This window comes from Quercus robur, chromosome 2 (genome assembly GCF_932294415.1).
Source record: "Quercus robur chromosome 2, dhQueRobu3.1, whole genome shotgun sequence".
Taxonomy (NCBI): domain Eukaryota; kingdom Viridiplantae; phylum Streptophyta; class Magnoliopsida; order Fagales; family Fagaceae; genus Quercus; species Quercus robur.
The window spans coordinates 70,633,739-70,658,562 of record NC_065535.1 but is presented as its reverse complement, the minus strand read 5'-3'; the positions used below and the strand labels follow the sequence as shown (position 1 = coordinate 70,658,562).

General features: G+C 35.3%; 2 protein-coding genes across 4 annotated transcripts; both read left to right on the top strand.

Annotated features, from left to right (window-relative positions):
• The first annotated feature begins 337 nt into the window (after positions 1-337).
• Positions 338-5,358, top strand: LOC126714813 (transcriptional regulator DEF1-like). The gene is made up of 3 exons (XM_050415186.1): positions 338-850; positions 2,032-2,310; positions 4,124-5,358. Exons 1-3 carry the CDS (start codon positions 545-547, stop codon positions 5,222-5,224), a joined length of 1,686 nt encoding a protein of 561 aa, XP_050271143.1. The 5' UTR covers positions 338-544; the 3' UTR covers positions 5,225-5,358.
• A 1,844-nt stretch (positions 5,359-7,202) lies between these two features.
• On the top strand, positions 7,203-23,013 carry LOC126714812 (zinc finger CCCH domain-containing protein 41). 3 transcript variants are annotated; one of them, XM_050415185.1, is made up of 6 exons: positions 7,203-7,555; positions 13,511-14,349; positions 15,893-17,134; positions 17,610-17,957; positions 22,196-22,496; positions 22,530-23,013. In XM_050415185.1, the coding sequence occupies exons 2-6, from the start codon at positions 13,597-13,599 to the stop codon at positions 22,694-22,696; spliced, it is 2,811 nt and encodes a 936-aa protein (XP_050271142.1). In that variant the 5' UTR covers positions 7,203-7,555; positions 13,511-13,596; the 3' UTR covers positions 22,697-23,013. The 3 variants fall into 3 exon arrangements, with proteins under 3 accessions (XP_050271142.1, XP_050271140.1, XP_050271141.1); XM_050415183.1 differs by having other exon boundaries at positions 22,196-23,013; XM_050415184.1 differs by having other exon boundaries at positions 13,481-14,349; positions 22,196-23,013.
• The last annotated feature ends 1,811 nt before the right edge of the window (positions 23,014-24,824 follow it).

Below are 24,824 nucleotides of genomic sequence, written 5' to 3'. Positions count from 1 at the left end.
CATCTTATGGTGAGAGCTAAAAATGAAACTATTGTTCGTGGCCTAGCGTATACAATAAGTCGATAACTTATTTAAGGTAAATAGATAATTTAAAAAAAAGAAGAAGAAGATGACATGAAATAATTTTTTTCTCCTATCAACAAAAAAAAAAAAAGTATAGACAATGTCATAATGTCAACACCAAGCTACACGGTATCGGTCCACATCCGCAAGAGAAAATTCTATAAGTAATGGAACAAATTTTTGTTTTCAAAAAAAATAAAAGACTTATTATTATTATTATTATTTTTCCTTAGTAAAGAAGTAACTAGAGAGACCCAAAAAAAGAAAGAAAAAAAGAAAAAAAAGAAAGAAAAGGTTGTCTTCCTCGAGTAGTTTTCCTCGCAACTCGAATTATTCCTCAATATATCCAAAAGGACCAAAACCCAATAACAATAAAAAAAAAATAAAAAATAAAAGTCCTAAATTCCAAACCGAAAAACACAAGAAGCGAAAACAAAAACGCAGAGATCTTTGCAGTTTTGGTGCGGTCGGGTTGGGATCGATGAATACGACGGCGTACATGGACAAGCAGATAATGGATCTGTCTCTATCGCCGACGCAACATCAACAACAGAGGAAGGACTTGATGGATTTGATGAACCATGAAGAGTTAGAACAACAACAACAACAACAACAAATTGGTAATGATGATCATAATGCAAACATTAAGAAAGAGGAGATGGTTCCGAGCTACGATTTCCAGCCCATTCGTCCTCTCTCCTCTGATCAATCCGCTCGCCCTTGGACTTCCTCCTCCTCCGATTCCATTCCCATTTCTTCCAAGCCCGCCGCCACCACTCCTATTCGAGTAAAAACCCTCTCTCTCTCCCTCTTTATTTGTTTATTGGATTTGGAGTATTTTTATTTTTATTTTTTATTTTGTGCATGTTGTGGCTGGCTTGCTAATTTAGGGTTTCTATTTGTCTCTAATTTGATTATTGCATTTGTTAGTTAAGAGAGGGATTCTTGTGAATTCGACTAAGTCATAAATATACTTGTTGCTTTTGTGGGGGAAAAAAAGGTGTTTAGGATCCATAGCTTATTGGAATTCATATGCCTAGGTTGAAATTGGAACAATATTTTAACCTTTTCCTTTCTTGGTCAATTGGAGGATTTGTTGGATATGTTGTGAGCATAGGTTAATCCGCGGGAGATTTTACTAGTTGAGCTAGCTAACACGACACCCGCAAGTGTATTACTTTTTATGTGTTTGAAGAAATATATTGCATTTGAGATTTTTGAATTCTTAAAGCTTTTCTACACTTTTGTTCTAAAATATGTGGGTGGTTGTTTGTTTTGTCCACCTATAACTTTCGGGAACAATCTACTGTCTATTTGTATCACTGGATGTTTCTATCACATATTGAGCTTGGAATTTTGCATTTGGAGTAGGAAAATATATTCTCCTAGGTTTGACAGAACAGTTGCGAATTCTTTTGGATTTGGTCTATGAAACACAGATTTTGTTAGGGTTAATTGTGACAAAGGAAACACAGATTTTGTTAGGCCTAATCATGACAAAGGATCTGCGTAGCTAACCCTTTGCACATACCTGAAAAGAAAAGTCTAGCCATAGAGCATTGTTTGTCTCCCATCCCATATAAAAAACCTTCCGCTAATGAGAACCTTGTTTTGAGTATAAGATTATGGATGTTTAATGTTTTTTAAAGTAATCTGGTTGAGCTTTTACCTTGCTTTCTCTGTCTTGGCTTGAAACATTGGTCTTGAGACAATTCAAGTGGTTTCTTTTGTTATTTGTCACCCCTCCCTGTTTTCCTTGATTTACTATTTTGTTTGCATGTATTTTTCTTATTTTCTTTTGATTTGACCAGATTAGTTGCCTTTGTTGGACAACTCTCTATTTCTTGAATCATTGATATTTTATAGTGAGTGCTACTGTTTGGTTGCTTGGAGCTATTGATGATAGACAAACTTATTTATAAGTATTCTCTTCATGTACATTTAATTGGTGATCCATGCTCTATTCAGAATTATGGTTCTTTGGATTCCGGTGAACTGGCAAAATTCATGCGAGAGAAGGATCGAAGTGTCTTTGATGCTACAATTATGTCTGAGATTGATCAGACAATGAAGAAACATGTAGATAATTTGCTACATGTGTTAGAAGGTGTTAGTGCACGACTAACGCAGCTGGAAAGCAGAACCCGCAACCTTGAGAATTCTGTGGATGGTTTGAAGGTGTCTGTTGAAAACAATAATGGAAGCACCGATGGAAGAATGAGGCAGTTGGAGAATATTCTTAGAGAGGTATGTTATCCATCAATCCTTCCTTTTGGTGGGATCATGGCACTTTTTTGCATGCATGAGATAAGAAAAATGCTTTGTCATTGCTGAAAGCATGTTTTAAACTGATAATATGGATGGGAAGTGGATTATTTTGTCTAAAAAGACCAGTGGTTCACTCTACAGTTTTGTGCAGGTTCAGAATTAAGTGGTGTAAGGCACGATGCATTCATGGATAGTGGTGGATCCACATTGCCATGAGTGGATGAATTGCACCCACTGAAATATTAAAATATTTTGATACATATAAGCTATAGGAAGGATTTAAATTTCTTTTAAAATTGCACCACTAAAAATAACTTTGTCGGGCCAAATGTCAGAGTTTTGTTAAAAATTGGAAACCATTTACAGACTTAAAAATGTATGGATAGATTAAAGAGGAACACACAGACACAGACACACATATGATTTTCTTAAAAAGGTCCAAACTCCAAAGACAAAACAATAAACTCACTATTATGCACATAATCTTTTCATAATAGTGAGCTTATTGTTTTGTCTTTGGAGTTTGGACCTTTTTAAGAAAATCATATATCTGTGTGTGTGTTCCTTTTTAATCTATCCATACATTTTTGAAGTCTGTAAACGGTTACCAACATATTTGAATAAATTTTGTTACCTATCAAAAAAAAAAAAAAAAATCCAGAGTCTTTTCAAGGTTTGTTTTTTGGGGAGTGAACTATTGGGCTCTTTGCTAATTTTTCTCTCTCTTTACTCTGCTTCATGGAAACCCAAAATGATAAATCCCCATCCCAAAGCCCCAAGTGTATTAAAACCTAATTGTATTATTGAGATGATATGGTGGAAGGATGATATCGCTATTTATATGCAACATACACGGTTTGAATTTTAACTTAGAAGTGATAGAACCAAATGTTTAATACTAAAGGTGATATGCTTAAATATCACCTATAATATATTTTTAAGGAGGAGGGAATTTAATTATATTAGGACTTTAATTATTTTAAGGGATGATAATTAAATTAAACTCCTTATTAGTTAGTAGAATTTTTTTGTTTGATTGTCCCTTAGAAAAATATAAATGCACACTATAAAAGTTTTGAGGTTGATGAAATTATTATTTTTTGAATAATTTGTGAAAAAAAAAATCAATTTGTGTTTTATAAAATTTGCACTCACCAAGCCAAAGTTCTGGCTCCACCAGTGCATATGTACATACAAGCATTCGTGTTATTTAGTTCCTATTAAGTGCAGTGTGGCCCAAACATTCCTACCAATCTTGCTCTTGATCATCTTTTAAAATATGTTGGGTTAAATGATGAAGTCCAACACTCTTTTACCCCAATGGCAAATTTCTTTTCTTGAGATTTCTTAGCTTAGTGCCAAAGCTTTTGCAAGTGCGATTTTGTTCTTTCCTCAAAAAGGTGCTTGACCTTCCTTTTGGTGTGCTTAATCTTTGAGAATATTTCTAGTTTACAAAATACCTTTGAAGTTTTCCACATTCATTTTTCTGGGTACCCGAAAATAGTGCAGAAAGTGAATCTAAATTTTTTGAAGCAGGGTTAGGCATTGCACTAAAATATTACCATATAAGTGTGATTAGTATGTTAAAATTTTTGTTTGCATGGGAGCTATCAAGAATCCAGTTAATTTGCCCTGAAACTTTTTTGTCTATTGTGTATACTAGCTAAAGTTATACTAGTTTATTAGATCCCGGCAATGGAAATCTTATACTAATCACAACTAAAAAACAAAGTAATACTAGTTTATTGATCATTCAATTTTTTCAATTTGGTGTTTGTTCATTTACATGCAGGTGCAATCTGGGGTACAGGATTTGAAGGATAAACAAATAGTAGTTGATGCTCAACTGCAGATGGCAAAGCTACACATGTCCAAGGCAGACCAACAATCAGAAACCCAGAATACTGTGCAATTGGATTCTGTGCAGCATGCTGCATCTGCTCCTCAGCAATCCTACCAACAGCTTCCTCCTCCTCCTCCTCCTAATATATCACAATCACTTCCTGCCCTCCCTCCACCGAATGCTCCTCCTCAATCTTCTCCCCAACAGAATCTGCCGCCTTCTGTTCAGCTTCCTCCCCAATTCCTTCCAAACCAGATCCCTTCTATTCCTCAGCGTGAGCCTTACTTCCCACCACCTGGTCCAGCTCTAGAAGCCCCTAATCAGCAATATCAATCATCTCTAAGTCAGCAGCCGCATCCTCCTCCTGCAGCACCACCGCATCAACCATTTCAACAGACTCCTTTACCACAGTACTCTCAGCCACCTTCCCAGCCGCCTCAGCAGCACCCATCTCTTGCACCCGTTAACCCTAGTCAACTCCAACCTTCATTAGGCCATCATGCTGAAGAGGCGCCTTATCCTCCTCAGACCTACCCACCAAGCCTCCGCCAGCCACCCAGTGGACCCCCTCCCCCACAACAACAGTTTTATGGGGCACCCCCCCAAATGTATGAGCCAACACCCAACAGATCCAGTTCAGGTTTTTCTTCTGGATATGGTCCACCATCTGGGCCTAGTGAACCATACCATTATGGTGGGAATCCTCAGTTTGGTGGTAGTACTGCAGTGAAACCACAACTCTCGTCTTCTGCTATGGCTCAGACTGGTGGAAGTGGTTACCCACAGCTTCCAACTGCTCGGGTACTACCGCAAGCATTGCCTACTGCTTCTGGGGTTGGTGGCGGTTCAGGTTCTCCAGGAACCGGGAATAGGGTTCCCCTCGATGATGTGATTGACAAAGTGACAAATATGGGATTCCCAAGAGACCATGTGAGGGCAACAGTTCGAAAGCTTACAGAAAATGGCCAGTCGGTTGATCTGAATGTAGTGCTGGATAAGCTGATGAATGACGGGGAAGTCCAGCCCCCAAGAGGTTGGTTTGGTCGGTAGTAGAGGTGTTTTGTTTTGTTTTCTCTCTTTTTCTGTGCTCTATTGTGTGAGCGTTTGTGTAAGTTTGTGTCAATTTTATTTGTGTATACTGACAATAATTGAAAGTGGATTAATGAGTTTTTCAAATATTTGAAGTTTGGTCTCTTTAACGTAATGCTACCATTCTGGTTATTTTTCTTTTTCTATGGAGTCCAATAACTAGAATTTTTGGTCACAATTCAAGTCATTTTTTTTCTTTCTTATATAACAAGTGGGGAGGAGGGATTTGAATCTACGTTATCCTTTATGAAAAAAAAGTGGATAATGTTATCCAGTTACAAGCCTTTATGTCATATTCTTAATTTCATTAAAAGAAAATATTCTTACTTGTATGAAGAGAAAGTTGTTACGGTATATCAGCAGCTTCCAATATTGTGGAGGGATATTGAAGGGCAAATCCAAACTGTCATTTCCATTTACAGTGTATTTTATCTTTCACTTTTTCCTCCTCTTTCACTAGCATACGAAGGTGTCTTTTTCTACTTTGACTAATTATGTTTCCAAACATGTATAAACTTTTAGAGGAAACAAATGATTTACTGAAAAAATATTCTGTAATATATATATATATATATATATATATATATATATTTTGTGCTGAAACAATCAAACAAAGCGGAGGGTTTGGATCAAAACTTTCATTTTCCCTTGACCTCTCCAATGGTTCTCATGGAACAACCTAGGATGCAAAATTTGTGAAATGCAGATATTCTGACTTGAACATCACAGATTAAAGGAAGATATAATATTACTTCTGCTACTTCATTATTTCATTCTAAAGGAAAATTTTTTGTTAATATTAAAATTTTTTTTTTTTGAGAGAACAAAATTTATGTTAATATTAGCAAGCTTGGAATATTAATTCTCATTAAAAAAGCTTGGAATATAAATATACCATTACCAACATTCTTGATCTTATGATAATTCAAAATCATTGTTTTACTCACTCTTGTTCTATGATTTTGCATCCAAGTAACGACGTGCAAGTTAAGAAAACAAATACCTTGTTCATAATGTGTTCATAATGTGTTCATGGTTTATTTGTGGAAACTGGAAACACGAGTTATGAAAAACAAACACCCCATTCAAAATATGTTCATGGTTTATTTGTGAATGAAGATTGCTCAAATTTGAATTTCATTATTTTTAACCCTAATTTATAGTTATTCTTAAATTCTGCATAAAAAAAGGGTTTTTTTTTTTTTTTTTTCAAATTCCAAGAGGTGAAATAGGGCTTACAGATCGAGTTAAAAAAAAAAAAGGTTCTATCTTCCTTAAAATTGTGGTGTGGAACTTAAATAATTGGAAGCTTGTTCTATGAAATTGTCTTGTCAAAGGATAAAACTTCAACGTTTTAGGGACCGTTTGGTAACGTTGTTTTAGTAACGTTATTTGTATTTTTTTGAAATACATATGAGTGAAAAATGTGTATGGAAATACGTGTAATGTTGTTTAAAAACTGAAAACATGTTGTTAAACAACTCTACCAAATAGAGACTTAATTTTCCTCCAATATTATTCTTACATGATGAAAGGGCACCAATTGTTTGAGGGATTTTAAGCAAACATGTTATTCGACCCAATTAAAATCTTTTCTTATAACTTCTTTTCATCGAATCCAAATTGAACATCACTATATCCTATAACTCTTAATTTAATGAGGACCAAAAAAAAAAAAAAAAAAAAACCTAAACTCTCCTTAAACCTAAAATCGTTGTTATATGTCAAAAGTACATCATAGGCAGACAGAATATGCAATGTAAACCAATACCTCTAGTATTGGCAGATATTAATGAAACTCATTGTAATACACACATAATTTTTTTTTTTTTTTTAAAAAGAAAAAAAAAAAAAAGAAAGGAAAAAATTTGCAATATGCAAAATCTCATGGGTCAGAAATGCAAATTTCCCATTATAGTTTTCATTATTTTTTTTTTTTGGTACACCATCGTCTCTCTCTCTCTCTCTCTCTCCCCCAAATTCCAGCTTTGCTCTTTCTCTCTAAGTTTCTTCGTACCCCAAAACCAAACCCCCCCAAACAAGTCACTGTCACAAAAAAATAAACCTCTCTCTCTCTCTCTCTCTCTCTCTCTTCATCGATTGTTTCGTTATTACGATCCTGCCCCCACCCTTCACTGCAACTAATTTTTATGTCTATTCCCGAAATGCCCTCGCTTTGCCGCCGCGTCACCGTCGTCGGTATTGTCCAATTCAGTCTATTCATCAATTTTTAACAAGCTGAGAAAGCTGCTTCACACATTCACCTCTCTCTTCTTCCTTCTAGAAGATTCCGTAAGATTTCTACCCTCTCTTATTTCTATATATATATTTTAAAATTATTATTAGTTTTTCATTTAAATTTTGTTGCTAAACCTAGATTATCATTGTTTATTCACTTTAATTTTGAATTATGTTTGTGTATGGAAAAACCAAAACTCGTTTTAGGTTCTTTAGAGGAGCTTAATTTGATAGCTTTTATGTTCAAATTTAGTGTTCTAGTAAGTGTTTTTTGTTTTGTTTTAGATTTTATAGATGCTTGTTTGTTTTTCGACGAGGTTAATTGGTCTTTTTTGGATATATGTAATGAATGAGAAATGCGGTTTTAGGTGGCTCCTGCGATCAGTATTGAGTTTTTTTTAGTGTTTAAGAAGATGAGGTGTGGACTTTAAATGTCAATGATTAGAGGTGGATTTTGGTGTTTTTATTTTTTATTTATTTTAATTTAATTTAATTTTGTAGGGTAGTTTTCGTGCTGTAAATTGATACGAGTAGCTAAATATCTTGCTGTATAATACAAAGGTATCCGTTAGAGAATTAATTCGGGTTGGCATTAAGTGACTTCTGATAATGTGTTTTGGAAAGTTCTTTGTTTCCAACCATCAGCACTGGCAGTATGCGATTAGCATTAGGGTTTTGAGTTGATGGCGTCAGTCACTGTTTGAGGATTTTGGCGTATTCGCATGTGAAATGTTGTTCCTGTTTTTTGGTTCGAAATCCAACACTATGAAAATTTTGGATTTTTTTTTTTAAAGATTAGGTTATGTTTAGAAAGTGGGTTTTTCTTTTCCTATTTATGTTTATGCAGTTATCTTTTATTCTGTTTATGTCAACGTGACATATGGGGAACTTACTAGAGCAGAAAAAGCTTTCTATATATGCTTAATGTTAAGATTATCTTGGCATTGTTTCACACGTTCGAATTAATGTAAGCCAGGTCATGCAAGAGAAGTAATGAATATTAGAACTATGTTAGTGCTTGTTATTTTGTGGAAATTTTGTGTCGTTAAGTGGTAGGGCTTTTGCATTTGTGTGTACGTTAGTATAGATACCATACAGATGGTTCTCTCTTTTGTTCTTTAGTTTTTCTGTCATGATCATTTGGTTCCACCACACACTGCAGCTTCAATGCTGTTAAGTGCATCTTGTTGGAGATTGTCATTGTGTAACTAAAAAATGGGGGAAAGGGTAAAAGGGAGTCAAGTCAATATCAAACCAACTCATTCTCAAGGTTACTCATATTCAGACTAGGGATTGGGTTTAAGTGTCTATTCAGGCTCTGCTTCCTCATGGGTTCTAATATAAGGATAAGTCATAATTAGGTTTTATGTTTCAGAACTTTTGTCAAGCCTTAGGAAGGTTCTTAACATGATAGTATTCTAAAGTGAAAAGCAATTCAGTTGGTTGATGGTTCATGGTGAGGCAGAAGATCATCTGATGCTTCACCTCAACATTGCTAGACAATGCCAATACCTTTTTTGGTGTTGTTTGTTGTTCATTGGGCAATGTCTTGAAGTGTAAGAGTTATGCAATTTAGTAATGAAATGGCTAGATTTATATAATTTTGATTGACTCGTTGTTGTATCCTAAGTACACAGCCTGTACTTGTGGTCCTATTCACATTCTATTTTTGTTTTCAATGAAGCATTACTACTAATAAAAAATAATAACAAAATTAGAGGTATCAAAAAGGGGATGACCCGCTTGAAAATTATAACTTATAAGTATGTTATCTAGTCGTCCAACACATTTTTCTATCTCTGTTCCCCATACCTGTAGGAGTGGCAAATAGAATGGAGAAACTTTAAAGAGATTTTCTTTGGGGTGGAATGGGTGAGGAATTTAAATATCAACATTGTTAAATGGAATACTATCTGTACATCTATTCAAGATGGAGGCTTGGAGGTTAAGATTTTTTGGTTTTTCAATCAAGCACTCCTTGGGAAAAGGTTGTGGCTATATGTGATGGAGGAGAATGCTTTTTGGAGGAAGATGATCGACACAAAGTATGGTATAAGTATGGTATCTCTCGGGGGATGGTGTTCCAATGTGGTTGGAAGGTCCTATGGAGTAAGTCTTTGGAAACATTAGAAGAGGTTAGAATAGCTTTTCGATATTTATTAGATTTGATGTGGGAAATGGTTCTAAGATTCCTTTTTTTGGAAAGATATATATGGAATAGTGTAACTATACTTAAGGAAGGTATCTTGAACTTTTCCTGATTGCCAGGAATTAAGAGGCCAGAGTGGTGGATTATTGGAACACAGAAATGGAAATCTATGTTGGAACCCATTATTTTCTCAAGAAATTCATTACTCGGAGCTAGAATCTATGGAGCACCTTGTGGATTATTTATAGGCTGTCAAAACCTGAGGGGGAGAGGAGGATAAAATGATATGGATCCTTTTGAACAATCATGTTTTTCAAGTAAAGAGCTACTATAAAGCACTGAGAAATGTAGGACACAAACAATTTCCGCGGCAAAGTTTGTGGAAAGTTTGTGTACCACCAAGAATAGCTTTCTTCTTGTGGCTTAATGCTTTGGGAAAATTTTTGACAACAAATTATCTTAGGAAGGAGGAATGGTAGTTATTGATTGGTGTTTTATATGTGCAAGAACAATGGGGACTGGGGAGACAATGACACTTCCTTTCCTCAGCTGTGATATTACTTTGGAGTTGTGGTCCTTGGTCTTTTGTATGGTTGGTGTGATTTGGTAATGCCTAGCACTACGAGGAATTTTATAATCATGGTGGAAAGGACACTTTGGCAAAAGAACAAATGGCGACAAATGGCAGGCTATTCTGTTATGTTTAGTGTGGTGTTTATGGAGAGAAAGAGTAATGCTTGTTGTTTCGAATGGAAGGAGTTACATCTGTTGAAGTGAAATTCTCATTTTGAAGGCTTTATATGGATAGACTTGGGCAAATATTTAATTCTATACTACAAACTTGCTAGAGTTATTGAATAACATGAATTTTGGACAATATTTTTTACATACTTGTTTTTCCTTCTTATTTCATTGGCTCTTCCTTTGTGTACTTCCCTATCAAGAGGATGTTTGAGGTGTTGAGCTTCTAAGGCACCAAGTCATGATCTCTCTCTCTCTCTCTCTCGGCCAAAAAAATGATGTCTCTTAGGTCACTCTTTAAGCTGATGTCCATGCTGGCATGTCATTCTCTTTCTTCAGCTCAGTTTTTTTAGATTTTAGAAGTTAGTTTTCATGTCATTCTCTTGTATACTTCTCATGTACATGGGTCGCAACACTTGGTGTTTCTATATATATATTTTGATGGGTAAGAAAAATTTGTATTAAAAAGAAGCTACTCCATCAAAGAGATGAAGTAAAAGAAGGAAATATGTACAAGCAACAAAGGAAAACAAAACAACTTATGTACAAGAAAAAAGTGAATCTAAAAACAGCGGAATGGATTGATATATATATATATATATATATTTGGTTGGACCATTCCACTTCCTGTCCATGAGACACTCTGAAAACCTCATGAACTAATAGTGTGGTGGATGGAACTCTAGATGCTTGGCATTTACATAACGTCCTTCAAGTCTCTTGAGCGCACCACTTGAGTTTCCTCGAAGCGACAATATCTTATGTGTGTGTGTATATATTATTTTACTCATGTTGCTCCTTTACTTATCAAAAAGAAACTATTACTCTTAATTTTTTATTTTTTTTATTTTTTTATTTTTATTATTTTTTTTTTCTGAGGGGGGGGGGGGGGTTGGGAGGGTGTTGGGGGGACAGGTTAATAAGAAATTTCATTAAGCCATTAAGGAGAAATTCAAAGAATCCAATGGAGTATATTGGATGTATAGCATGTGGGCCCTTTAGATCATATTACAATGTAATAAATCAATGAAACCTTAAATTGTTGGAGGTCTACTCTCATTTAAAGATAGCTAGTAAATTAAGGATCTAACTAATTGAGACTTGAGTCTCTCAATAAATAAATCCTGACCTTCAAATGTCTTCTTTCTCTCTCTTCAAAAGCCCCACATTAAACAAGAAGGGGGTGCATTCTAAACTCTATTCTTGAAGATCTTGGGGTTTCGACGCCAACCTTATACTTATGTATTACTTAGCTATCAATATATTGTCACCAAGAATCTTGTAACTCAACTAGCACCTCTTAGTGTTTCCAACATAGATTTCTAAGGTTCAAATCCCCTTCCTCCCTCCCCACTTTGTAACTATCGAATTATCAAAAATAAAATTATCAATGATTTTTTTTAATAGGTAATAAAACTTTATTGACAAGAGACTACTTCATGCAAAAAAGAAATGAAATAGCCTAAAGATTTACAAAAAATATAAAAAGGTTATGTACAAAAAGATAGAGATTTACTTATAAAAAAAACAAAAAGATAGAGATTCAATAAACATTGGAATGGAATCTCTATTCATGAGACCAAATGCACAACACCAATCAACATATTACCAACAAAATAAACTAGAAGTTGGTCCCTTGTTCTCTCATTATCCTCAAACGCTCTCTTATTCTGCTCTCACCTAATAATCCACATCAAAGCTAGTAGAACCAAATTTTAAATATCCGACGAGTGTTTTCCCATCCAATTCTTCCAACCAAATAAAAGATCTCTCACCCTCTTTGGTAAAACCCAGGAAATACCAAAAGTTTTTAAAACAAGACACCACAAAGGATCAGCCTCTGTGCAGTGAATCAAAAGGTGATCCACCCCTTCCCCACTACACCAGCACACGCATCACCACTCCACTGTACTATAATCTCTCCTCCTAGGGTTGTCACAAGTATATATTATCAATGATAAGAGCCATACACTTCCAGTAAGGAAAAAAATTCCCATCTACATTGACAATAGAGGGAAAAAGCTAATTATCACATGCTGCCTTTGACCAAGAAGTAAATCCAAATGATGAATTCCACATAACATGGTAGCTTGGTCACCCAAAAACTATTGGTCTGTTACCATGGCTTTTCTTTATAGAAGCTTCACTGCATGCATGTTGAACTATTTAAGCTGTAACAGCTAGCAGGAAACCAACCTGCTATATTTGCCACCTCACACAAGCCACATATTTTAAGCCAACGAGCTTTACTTCAATAACAATATGGGGAGGGGGGGGGGGGGTGGTTGTTGGTTCAAAACCCATTTGATGTGGGACCTGTGGCTATAGCTAACTAATAAAAGAAGAAGAAACTAATCCTTACATTTGAAGTTTGTCAGTCTAATCATGTATCTGTCAACCAAAATTTCCAAATCTAAGTACAATAAAAGATATTCTGTAAATTTAGACTGGCCTTCATGAGGAAAGATCATGCTGAAATTAGGTGTCTACAGACCTTGCTGTATGCTACTGCTGTTGATGACCTTATTGGGCTTTAGATATGCTTAAGGGTTAGGAAACAGAAGAGAAGGAATAACTGTCATGTTTTCATCAGTATTATTTCTTGTGTACAATAGAAAAATAGTAACAAAAAGGCCTCTAGTTGTGTATTTAAACTTAAATGTACAACTTAGGGGGTAAACATGTGGATGGCAATGGCGTCTGCTTGTTTGGTGGATTATTTATGTTCACTCTAAGCAATTTATATATTTTCAATGTAGTGTTTGGACACCAGGAACATCATGTTATTTTTGTGTCATCATTAACTTTGTTTTTTCTTTTCTCAGGAATGATTTAAATTTAGATGATCTTTTGATATTGTTTTGTTATGGTTTGTACTTTATATTCTACTGGATGTAATGATTTTCTATTTTGATCCTTGTCATTATCTATGTCAATCCTTTTTAGTTTGCTCTAAATGATAATATATCCTATTACTATAACACAAGCAGATCACAACAAATAGGCTTATGATCACTTTAAATTTGTTTTTTTCCATAAGGTCAATTTGTTGTTGCCTAGCTTAATTTTTTTTTTTCCCATGTTTTTAGGTTCTCCTTTAATTGCTTGAACTGTTCCAGGTGATTGAAGTCATTTGATTGCTGCATTAGTGAGTTTGGAGCTTTGGATGCAATAAGGTATATTCTTGATATCTCAAGAGGATCAAATGGAGCTGAAAGTTTCATCTCCAAAACCACTGGGTCTTTCTCCTTCTGATTGTGTTAGTGATCCTGAGGAGAAGGAAGTCAGTGACGATGATGATGATGATCGTAACCATAAGCATCGTAGGCGGGAGACACGTTCTCAATCTTTAGAAAGAGATGCTCCAGAGCATGTAATAACAAGGCCATATAGAAGACGCAACAAACCTTATGAAAATGGGCATGCTTTCAGGGATTTTGAATCTCAAGCAAGTGAGAAAGACTTGTATACAAAGTTTGAAAGAAGACGCCCTGGTCTAATGCCACTCGCTCGATCACCTTTGGATTTGAATCAAAGAAATCGGGCAAACCAAACATTTTCTGGAGACACTGGTCCTGGTAGAGGAAGAGGCAGGGATTCTGGATCTTGGAATCAACGTGATTCAAGGTTCAGCTCAGTTGATATTGCTTCTCAAATGGTTCAGCAGGGGCCCATTCCTCCTAGCCTATACAATGGAAGAGGTTTGCCAAATGTTTCAAATGCACAGAGTGCATCTTGGAGTGCATTTGGATTAATTCCAGGACTACCAACTGGTGGCTTGGATACAATCCATTCCATTGGGTTGCAAGGAACTCTCAGACCACCCATCAATTCTTCAATGAATATGGGCATTCCTCGCCAACGCTGTAGAGATTTTGAGGAGCGTGGATTTTGTCTAAGAGGGGACATGTGTCCCATGGAGCATGGTGTCAATCGGATTGTCATTGAAGATGTACAGGTATGTATGTCTGGTTCCTACCAGATATAAGACATCAATGGCTAATTTGGCAATGCACAATGGTTTACATAATTGGGATTACACTCCATTTGGCATTTCATCATTATTAGAACTCAGGACCAAGCACTTACTGGGTCCAAAAATATTCTCTTTGTTAGACACAAATTAGCATAACATATAGGATTATAAATATTATAATTGTTTTTTTTTTTTTTTTTTAAATTTTGAGTTATCCTCTGCAAGACCTGCTAATTGGTTGATTAAATGGATTTGAACTCTGTTACACTGATATCATAGGGCAACGTCATTTCCCATTTTTTTTTGGGGTGACAATTACTGATTTTTTTTTTTTTGATAAGTAAGAAAGATGTATATTCAAAACGCTACCTCATGCAAAAAGAGCATAAGGCAGACCAAAGATTACAGAAAAAGAAAAAAAAAAGACAAAGAAAAAGCTAATTACAAAGGAGAGAACCAAGGAACAAAGGGAGAGAATCACTAGAGGTGAGTTCCCAAGCCCTAGACTAGTCAAAAAGAGAAACCACTAAAAGAAGCAAGCAATTATTCATCGGATTTTTCCATGTCCTTAAAAGTCCGCCAATTTCGCTTCCTCCAAATACACCACATTAGGCACAATAGAACTAAATTCCAAATGCTAGAAGAGTGCTTTCCAAACCAATTCCACTAACCAAAAAGAGTATCTGCAACCGATCTTGGCAAGACCCATGAAATCTCAAAAGATCTAAAAACCAAGCAGCTTTTTCACAATGAAGTAGCATATGGTCCACCGTCTCCCCATTACAACGACACATAATGCACCAGTCAACAAAATCAAAGCCTCTACCCCGCAAATTGTCGCCTGTAAGAATCCTATCCCAAGCTGTGGTCCAATTAACCTTCAAATACCTTTCCAAGGAAAGATAGTGGGCAAGGGACCTCGTAACTTATCATAAAACGAGCGGATGTCAAAAGTACTGATTTTTATTTATTTATTTTTGCAATTTCTGTTTAAGTTTAGATTGGGTTGTTATTTATCCCGTATCTAATAAACTTGCCACAGATGACACACACACACACGCGCGCACCCCTCTTTACTCTTTCTGTTTGCAGTAATCTCATTATTCCTTGGTACTGTGTTTGGATACCTAACCTGTTGGAGAAGACCCTAAATGGTGATGGCACTCCTTGTAGATCATTAAGTTATCTCTTCTATGGATCACTTTTGTTATTTGGAAAGCCGTCAGATGAACTAAAGCAACAGAGGTCTTTCCAACTATGTGATTCCAACTTCCTGGCTATCTGCTGGATTATCCCAAGCCATAAGTGAAGTGGTTCAGAAGTGTCAATATTTTATGATTAGGATTATTTTATGTTTTTGAGTCATCTATTAGCAGTAGCTCAACTTTTTAGTGCATATATTGACTTGTGCATCTAATTGCTGTGCTGTTTTTTTTTTCTTCATGTTTATACTTCATATTTTAGGCTGATGTCCTTTATGTGTATATTTAAGTTGTCATAAGTAAGTAATTGTTGCAATTTGCAGAGTCTTTCACAGTTTAATCTTCCTGTTTCACTTCCAAGTGTGCACCTATTGGGAGCACCTGCTGGAACTGGGCCTTTACCATCAGTTAGTGCTTCTTCAACTGCTTTGATGAACAGCAAAGGATTGCATGGAAAAAGTAGCAAGCCTGGAATGGCCGATGATGGTTTGGGCTTGAATGGTGCATTTCCTGGTTCTGGTTGTGTAAATGGAGCTGATCTGTATGATCCTGATCAACCCTTGTGGAATAACAATTGTCCTGAAACATCAAGTGCCCTGCTTTCACTACAATCACCTAAGATTCATGAAACTGACTCTACCTTGAATGATGATCCCTCTGATCGGCATCTTGGCAGGCTATGTGACAGTGCTGATAATGAGTGCCTTGTTAGAAGCACTGGAATTGGTGTTGGTTCACAAGGTAACAGTTTGTCTGTTTGGGGCAGAATCGGTAGTTCAAAAAATAGATTAGATGTGAAGGGAAAAATTGATTCTACTTCCTCTGATTATCTTGAGAATGAAGCTAAGGAAGATAAAGGGGCCTTAGCGAGCGTTCAAGGCACTTCCCGTCAAGGGAAGCGGATCATTGCAGAGGATGTTGGCCTAAAAGCTATGGATTCATCTCCCAAGACACCGAGTGATAATATGCGTAGCATTCGGAAACCTTCTCAAAAGGCACTGCGAACTCTATTTGTCAATGGCATTCCCCAGAGAAACAATAAAAGAGAGGCTCTTCTTTCTCATTTTCAAAAATTTGGAGAGGTAATTGATATTTATATTCCAGCAAATGGAGAACGAGCTTTTGTCCAGTTCTCTAAAAGGGAAGAGGCAGAAGCTGCTCTTAAGGCACCTGATGCTGTAATGGGTAACCGCTTTATTAAGCTGTGGTGGGCTAATCGAGATAGCATTCCAGATGATGGCATAAGCAGCGGCAGTAGTGTATCTGTAACACCACTTGGTGTGACTGCTGCTTCAGCTTCATATCATCCTTCCATTGTTAGTAAAGGAAAAGATATTAATCAACCTGCTGCTTCAAGGAGTAGCGTTCTCCATGCTTCTGATGCTTCTGTGTCTGTCTCTGATCACCCTAAGCCTGTCATCTCAGATGCTCCTAAAGCTCAACCTCCCATGCAAAAGAAGCTAGATTCTTTAGAGCAGTTGAAAGAAGAACTTCGCAAGAAACAGGAATTGCTAGACCAGAAGCGGAACGACTTCCGGCGCCAGTTACAAAAACTTGAGAAACATGTAAGATGAAATTTTCTACCTTCAAATTTTCATTTCTAGCTATAGATTTTATTGATGTTACATGTTCAATGTGGTACCCCAAACCTCTTGGCTTTCATGAGCCTATATATGGCAATATAAGTATTGTTATTTGGTATCAGGTACTGTCCTGACTCTAAAATGAAACATGCATATTACCAAAAAAAAAAAAATTGGGAGAAAGGGGGGGGGGGGGGGTGGGAGGGGGAGTGTTACAGTAAACCTTTTGGTACTGTTACTGCTCAGTCTTCAAATTGTTTGCATGTGTTATAGCTTTTTGTGTTGATCTTAGAATAGTTGAGATTGAGATAGATATATATTAGATCACATTACTAAGTGTCTTTGTCTTCCTTTTACCTCCTACAATCAACATGAGGTTGTAAAGTTATTATCTGTGTGCTCTTCTAAATGTCAATTCTTTCCATCAGATATTCTCAAATTTTGATCCCTTTTGCAGGCCACTAAGGGTGAGGTAGTTGCCGAACAAGTTGCTAAGAGACCTAAAGTGGAAATAGTGGCCGATATTTCTAAAGCTGCTACTCCAAGGTCCTCCTATGATCCTGGTTCTGCCGTGGTATCACCACATACTGAGATGGTGGGAGATAAGATAAAATCGGTGGATAATGTTTTGTCCCATAGTCCTAAAGCAAGTACACCCACATCACTACAGGAATCTACGAACTTGAAGCAGCCAAATCGTCCATTAGCACCAGTAGGGGTTCCTTTTCTGATGAATAGATACAAATTGGACAACCGTCCTACTGGATTTAGAATTATTCCGCCTTTACCAGCTGGACTTGCAAGTGTAAGTCTTTCTCTCTCTCTCTCTCTCCCTCTCCATGTGATAAATAAGATTTATTAAGTAAAGGCAAAAAGGGCTGTTACCAATTTTCAAGGGAATGGGTAGGTGGTATAATTAGTTTTCGTATAGAGGAAGGGGACTTTTTCTGGTGCAGTTTGAGTGCATTCTTGCATGTTGCTTTATGAATAAAGTTTTTGCTTATTAGCATATGCAATTCTTTCAATGTTTTAAAAGGTTAAGGCATGAAACAAGGCCTTAGGACTGCCTCTTGAGATAACATATAAAGCTGCATATTCTATTATAGGCCAAACTATTCTTTTGGTACTTCTACAATAGAGAAGTAATTTCAACTTTGTCCCTATATATTTAATTGTGTCAATTTTGTCCTTCAATTATTAATTGTGTTGCTTTCGTCCCCAAACTTCAAAATCAACTTAATTTTATTTACTAATGAAGTCAACTTCCAAAGATATAATTGACTTGATTTTGAAAGTTAAGTAATGAAATTTACTTGATTTGGAAAGTTGAAGAACAAAATTGACATAATCAATAATTGAAGGATCTTGATTTTGAAAGTTGGAAGGATGGAATTGATACGATTAAATGTATAGGGACAAAATTGAAACTGTGACAAATGTACATGGACCAAAATTGTAGTTTGGCCTCCATTATATAGCAAAACAAATATACACTACAACAGCTTTACGAAGAAGCATTAATCAAATGTGTGGCATTACCAAAAGGAAACTTGTGTGTATATGATTAGCAATTATTGATCCTTTTTTTTTGGGTATAACACATTTTGGACTAAGAATTGAAAAGAACTCATGACAAGTCTAGTAGAGTGCCTGCAATTTTGACTCCTCAAGCATGTTATCTAATGCTTCTTACGATGCCTTTTCTCAGAAGTACTTAAGTGGCTATATATTGTTACTATTATTATTATGGAAAATCACACTTTTCCTTCTTAAACTTTCATCCCGAATACACTCACCTCACCTCCCAAAGTTATAACTTTGTTTCAATGTCTCCCTTGCTGTTTTTTTTGGTGTTGAGTCTAACAAAAAAGTGAAGCACATGTATTACATGTGAGATGTGGCCCCAATCAACCAGCTAGAGTCCACCACAAATATAAAAATGAATAAACTGTCCCTGGTTTAGTAAACACAAAAATTGCAAAAATTAAAAGAAGAAAATCCCATCTTTCTCTCACTCCCAGAAATGCTCTTGAGAAAATCTGCTCACAACCTCCTCGCGGAGCACCCATCCCTAATTGAATTACATTTACATTTCACTTCAAGAAACCACAACTTCAACAAACACAACTCAGAGAGACACTGCTGCTTTCTTTCACAAATACTCTCTTCAAGCTATAAAATTCCACACTCCAAAAACGAACCTCACTGTCCCATACAAACCAAACCCACTTCCCTGAGTCCCATTCTTTTCAAGCTTCCTAAGAACCACAGGCCCAAAAAAAACCACCAGGGACCCATTTCCCGTGTTCTAACTTCCGCAAATCCAAATGGGTCTGATGGGTTTTCATGGCTGAATTTGACTCGGTTGGTCTGGCGTGGCTCGGAGTGGTTATGTTTGAAACTTGCTGAGTCAGTGAAGAAGGAAACTGGGTTTGATTTGGAAGATGCCAATGTGAAGGTAGATGAGTTTGTGGGGCAAGTTAAGGAAGAGATGAGCAAAGCTGGGGATGAGTTAGAACAGTTTAGGACTAAGTTTGTGCCCAAGTTTGTGAGTTGGAATCTGTGTGTGCTTTAGAAGGTGATTTTGTTCAATTCACTTTGAGACCCTTTTGTTTTAAAATTTAATTTTTCTTTGTTAGATAAAAAAATAGCAGGAAAAGGGTAGAAAAATGGATAAGTTTGAGTATGTTTCTTCTTAATTGTGGGAGTGTGTGGGCATTGGATATTGTTTTCATCTTTTAGCTGATTGGTTAGTGTACACATTAGTAGAGACAAGGATTGAATATATGATCTTGTGAAAATGGAAAAATATTAAGCATTGCATGTAATTGTACGGAGAACTAGTTTATTTAAGTTTAATTTTTGTTAGATTGAATTTGCGTAGAGCCTTGTAACTCAATTGGCACCACCCCCATTGTAACTATCGAATTTTTATTAGATTGTATTTGATTGGTATCCTCTATGGTTGCTAAAAAAATTGAGAATGAAAATTTGAAAGAAAGTGAAGTTGTTAATTCTGGTTCTCCATCTGGGACCCTTGTTTGGTCCTAAGGAAACTGAGGAAAAGAATAATCTCTGTTTGGTTCCTGTAATTGAGGACAGTTTAGGAAATTTCATTTCTTAAGTGGATTGAGCTGGTATTGTGTGCCCATGGGTCACATGTTTTGCACGTGCTTAAATTTTCCGTCCAAATTAAGACCAAAATAAACAGCAAGGGGGACATTAAAACGGAGTTATAAGTTTGGGGTCGATCATGTGTTTTAATAGTTGAAGGGGATAAGTGTAATCGGAGTGAAAGTTTAAGGTGGAAAAATATAATTTGCCCTTATTATTTTCAAAAACTATCTATGTTTGTGTTTAGTGCCATTTATGAAATTTGCATAGTCAATCCCTTTCTTGGAAAAAGAGAAGGGCTTTGATAGGTTGAATATCACTTAAAAATTTAGTCACTCTATTCAGGTGTCCCATACATTGGACCTTGAATGAAGTGAAAAGTGGACTAGGGGTTAATTAGGGAGTTTCCTATAAGCGATGCACTATATCAGTGCTCGGGTGTAGTGAAAATGGATGAGAGTTCCTGCACTTTGATGGAAAGGTGTGGATAAAGAAGTCAGTCCAAGAGATAGGATTCATGTAGGTACTTGGAATATACTATTTATCATGGAAATGATAACAAGAGGTTTGAATGGTGTTATCTGTATTAAAGATAAAGATCAAAGTCTTAGTAAAATAAGAACAAATTTAAGAGAGAGAGAAGTCCCTTAGTGTATGGGTTTTGCAATGATATAGTATTAGTAGACTAAACAAAAAAACAAAGTGGATGAAACTAGCCGTGGAGTTAATGTCAAGTTAGAGATTTCGCGAGACACTTTAGAAGGTAAGGCTTTCAATTAAGTAGGTACGTGAAATATAAGTTTAGTAAAAGTAGAAACAAAGATGAAAGTCGCGAGACTTAAGAGATACCAAAGAACGAGAGCTTTCAATATCTCTATTCAATAATTCATATTCAATCATTCATAAAATTGAAGAGGATGTTAATCATAGGATAAGAGTAGGTGGATGAAGTGGAGAAGTGCACAGAAATATTGTGTGATCATGAATACATATTAGGTGATGAGAAATTTTTTTACGAGATTGTTAAGAGGACCAGCTATGCTCTATGGTATTGAGTGTTGGGCTATTAAGAAGTAACTTATTCATAAAATGAGTTGAAATGAGAACATTAAAATGGATAAATGGAAATACAAAGAAAGATAGAATTTAAAATGAGAAAATTTGCCTAAAGATAGGGGTAACCTATCATTGAAAAGATAATGATGAGTCACTTCAGATGGTTTGGTCGCATTCAAAAGGGATCGATTAATGCACTAGTGAAAAGAGTGAGTTGATTCAAGTTGAGGGTACATATAAACGTAGATTAAGACAAAAAATAACATTAATAGTATTAAAAAAAGACATTAATTAAGAAAGTAAAATGTGGTAGACTTTGACTAAGCTATTGATGATTCATAGCTAACCCTAAAATTTTGAGCTTGGTTGTTGAATTATTATTTTCAATCAATGATAGTAGCCTTATAGTGGGTAAACCTTCATTACCTCTAAGATGAACCTAAAAGCAGAGAGGTTGGCTACAGAGGGCACGTACCCAAATTCCATTAAAAACAAGTACTGTCTTTTTGGATAATTTCACCATGTATTTATTATTTATTGTCCTACTTCATTTATCAAAAAATTTATTGTTCTTCTTCAAAATTTCCTTTACCATGTATTATGGGTCTGAAATATTACATTTACTATTAAAATAAAATACTTTGTAATAATGTAACAGAGAGAATGCCTGCATAGAATAAAATGGAGGAAAATATTACATGTAGTTGACCCACCAATCAAAGATCCAAAGCTGACCCAAAAAAATTGGGACTAGGACTTTGTTGTGTTGTATTTGCACATTCATTATTAAGTGTTTTAATATCACTTTTTCATTGTTTTATTTATTAATGTAGTCAATGAAAAATAAGCTGATGTCTTTATTTTGTCTTCTAGGTTGCTGTTTTGAAGGAACACTTTTCATCTTATGGTGATCTTTCTACTGTGGAGCTAGAAGATATGGATGTTGGTGAGTCAGAGGCATCAAAAATTTGCTCAGCTTGTATTACTTTCACCACACGTCGTTCAGCTGAGAGAGCATTTGTTAATGGTAAATGCTGGCAAGACCACAATTTGAAATTTATGTGGCTGACATCTAGTAATTCGAGGAGCGACTCCGGTGGCAGTGAAAATTCTCCGTCCACTCATAAGGGGCATTCAGAACCTGATATCCAGCCTGCAGAAACATATTCAGAACCTGATGTCCAGCCTGCAGAAACATATTCGGAACCTGATGTCCAGCCTGCAGAAACATTACCAAGTATTGTTTCCGAGGAAGTTACTGCATCAGAAAATGGAGATCCTGAAAGTCTGGAAATAAAAAGTGGTGTTGAGCGTATGGAATTGGGTGAAGATTCACAGCCTGGTGCAAGCCCAAAATCAGGTGAGGAAGAGTAAAGGTGATGTCTGTTGAGAATGGGTTAATCAGAATTGTACATCCTTGATCTCTAATTTTCAGGAATCTTGCTTTAGCAATTGCTGAAAATTGATTTTCCAATGTTTTCTATTTTATGCATGGGATATGTAAAAAGGGAATTTCCTGATTTTTGACTGCCACCTGAGATATTGGTTGGTATAGTTGAGAGGTGAATTATGTCTACTTTCAGCTTAGATTTGTCTAGGACCAAAGGATAAAAGTTTAAAAACTCTGTTGAGAATTAATCAGATGTTTACATAACAAAAATTTGGGATCTCATTCCCATTCTGTTATTAAATTGTACTTCAAATGATGTGGGCATTTTTATTTTATTAGTCTTTTTGTGATAACAACTGCGTTCTACCAAAAAGCAATGAGCTTAATGCAGCCTCTTTTAGAAAAAAAAAAAAAAAGAAAAAAAAAGAAAAAGAAAAAAGAAAAAAGAAAAAAGAGAAAAAAAAAAAAAAGGGCAAAGAAAGAGAGAAAAAAAAAGGCAAAGAAAGAGAGAAAAAAAGAAAAGAATTTGAGGGCAAGGCTGTATATCAATCACCTCTCCCATACCCCCAGGATATATATATATATATTTTTTAACAATTGTTACATTTATGATATATATATATATATATATATATTTAACTCTTATTACATTTTCACATAGATGTGGATTCAAATGATAGTCAAGAGATAATGAATTAATGACACCTTTGTAGTGCTTGATTTCTGTGGTTCAAATTCCACATTTTCTCCTCCTTCCTATATAAGAGAAAAATCCACATATTTGTATCATGAAGATGTATCTTCAGTGGTATTCTCATGTTAACATATGGTAGTTATTTCAAGTGGGTCCAAACATTTCTACTACAAATTTTTAGTAATTATACCTTACGATTTCTAATCAAATTTAACGACTTAAGGAAAAAAAATTGACGTTTTATTTTATTTTATTTTTTTAGGTAATGTTAATGTAATCATGCGTTAAAATGTAATTGAGAAATTTGAGATATAGGATCTTTTTTTGAGGGGGAGATATGGGATCTTGAACTTAAGTTTTGTCCTGTTTCCATAATTTGGAAAGGATAAGACAAATAAATAAGTGGTTTAATGTTCTGAACTACCTCCTGTCTTAATAAAATAACAATTTGGAAACACTTAAGGGAATATTTTTCTTGTATTGTACTAAACGGAGTCGCCAACTCTTATTCCGCAAGGCAAGATTTTCCCATTCCTCAATCAAATCCATTTAATCAAATTGATTTTTCACCGAATGTTTGGTCAAATTGATCCAAACCTAGTGTACAAAGGTATGAATCATAATTCACCAAAGTATGTAAAAAACATTATGAATAGCTAAAAATTAAACATTGACTGATTTTATACCGTGCACTTAATGGAAGTGAGGCCTTAAAGAGAGCATTCATTCGTGTTCTCTTTTTCTATTGGGTACTGACGGATCAAATGGTATCTCATTTCTTACATAAACGAGGAAATAAATTAAGGAACAAATAGGTTTATTGAATGAACAAATTTATCAAAGATAATAAGGAATATCCTTATAGTCTACGTACAGTACACAAGATAAGTCTTTACTCCATCGAACGCAAGACTAATTTATACAAATAGCTAGGTTTATTTGTACCATCGAACGCTGTGTGTGGTGGCTAATTTTTTTGGGATTGTATATTTTGTTTTAGATTTAATCTATTAATTTTTTTATGGCCTTTAAAAGGTGAAAAAAAGCTAAAACTACAAATTTTTACAAATTGCTAATGTGATGAATGGTTATTAGTAAGTAAAAAGTGATGTAAGTGTTCGAATCAATAAGAATTTACTACCTCAATAATTTATAAAAATGTTGTAAAAAAATTTGTGACTATAATATTACTCTTAAAAGAATTGATGACATTGTTAAGGGTGGGCAAAGTGTAATTTTATTGAACAAAATTGCTAAAATTAGTACCTATTAATATACTAATATTTTTTTAAAAACAATATAAGGGGGCCATTGCCCCGCCATGTCCATTTATAATTTCGTCCATGGTTCAAGTTATATTTAATGTACTCTAAGTAATGTTACACCACCTAATAACATTTTACATGATTAATATTTTA

Excerpts from the sequence above, each read along its gene's own strand:
- LOC126714812 (XM_050415183.1), top strand. The coding sequence starts at position 13,597 with ATGGAGCTGAAAGTTTCATCTCCAAAACCACTGGGTCTTTCTCCTTCT. Across the intron at positions 14,350-15,892 it reads TTGTCATTGAAGATGTACAG|AGTCTTTCACAGTTTAATCT; the intron begins GTATGTATGTCT and ends TGCAATTTGCAG. Across the intron at positions 17,135-17,609 it reads TACAAAAACTTGAGAAACAT|GCCACTAAGGGTGAGGTAGT; the intron begins GTAAGATGAAAT and ends TCCCTTTTGCAG.
- LOC126714813 (XM_050415186.1), top strand. The coding sequence starts at position 545 with ATGAATACGACGGCGTACATGGACAAGCAGATAATGGATCTGTCTCTA. Across the intron at positions 851-2,031 it reads CCGCCACCACTCCTATTCGA|AATTATGGTTCTTTGGATTC; the intron begins GTAAAAACCCTC and ends TGCTCTATTCAG. Across the intron at positions 2,311-4,123 it reads TGGAGAATATTCTTAGAGAG|GTGCAATCTGGGGTACAGGA; the intron begins GTATGTTATCCA and ends ATTTACATGCAG.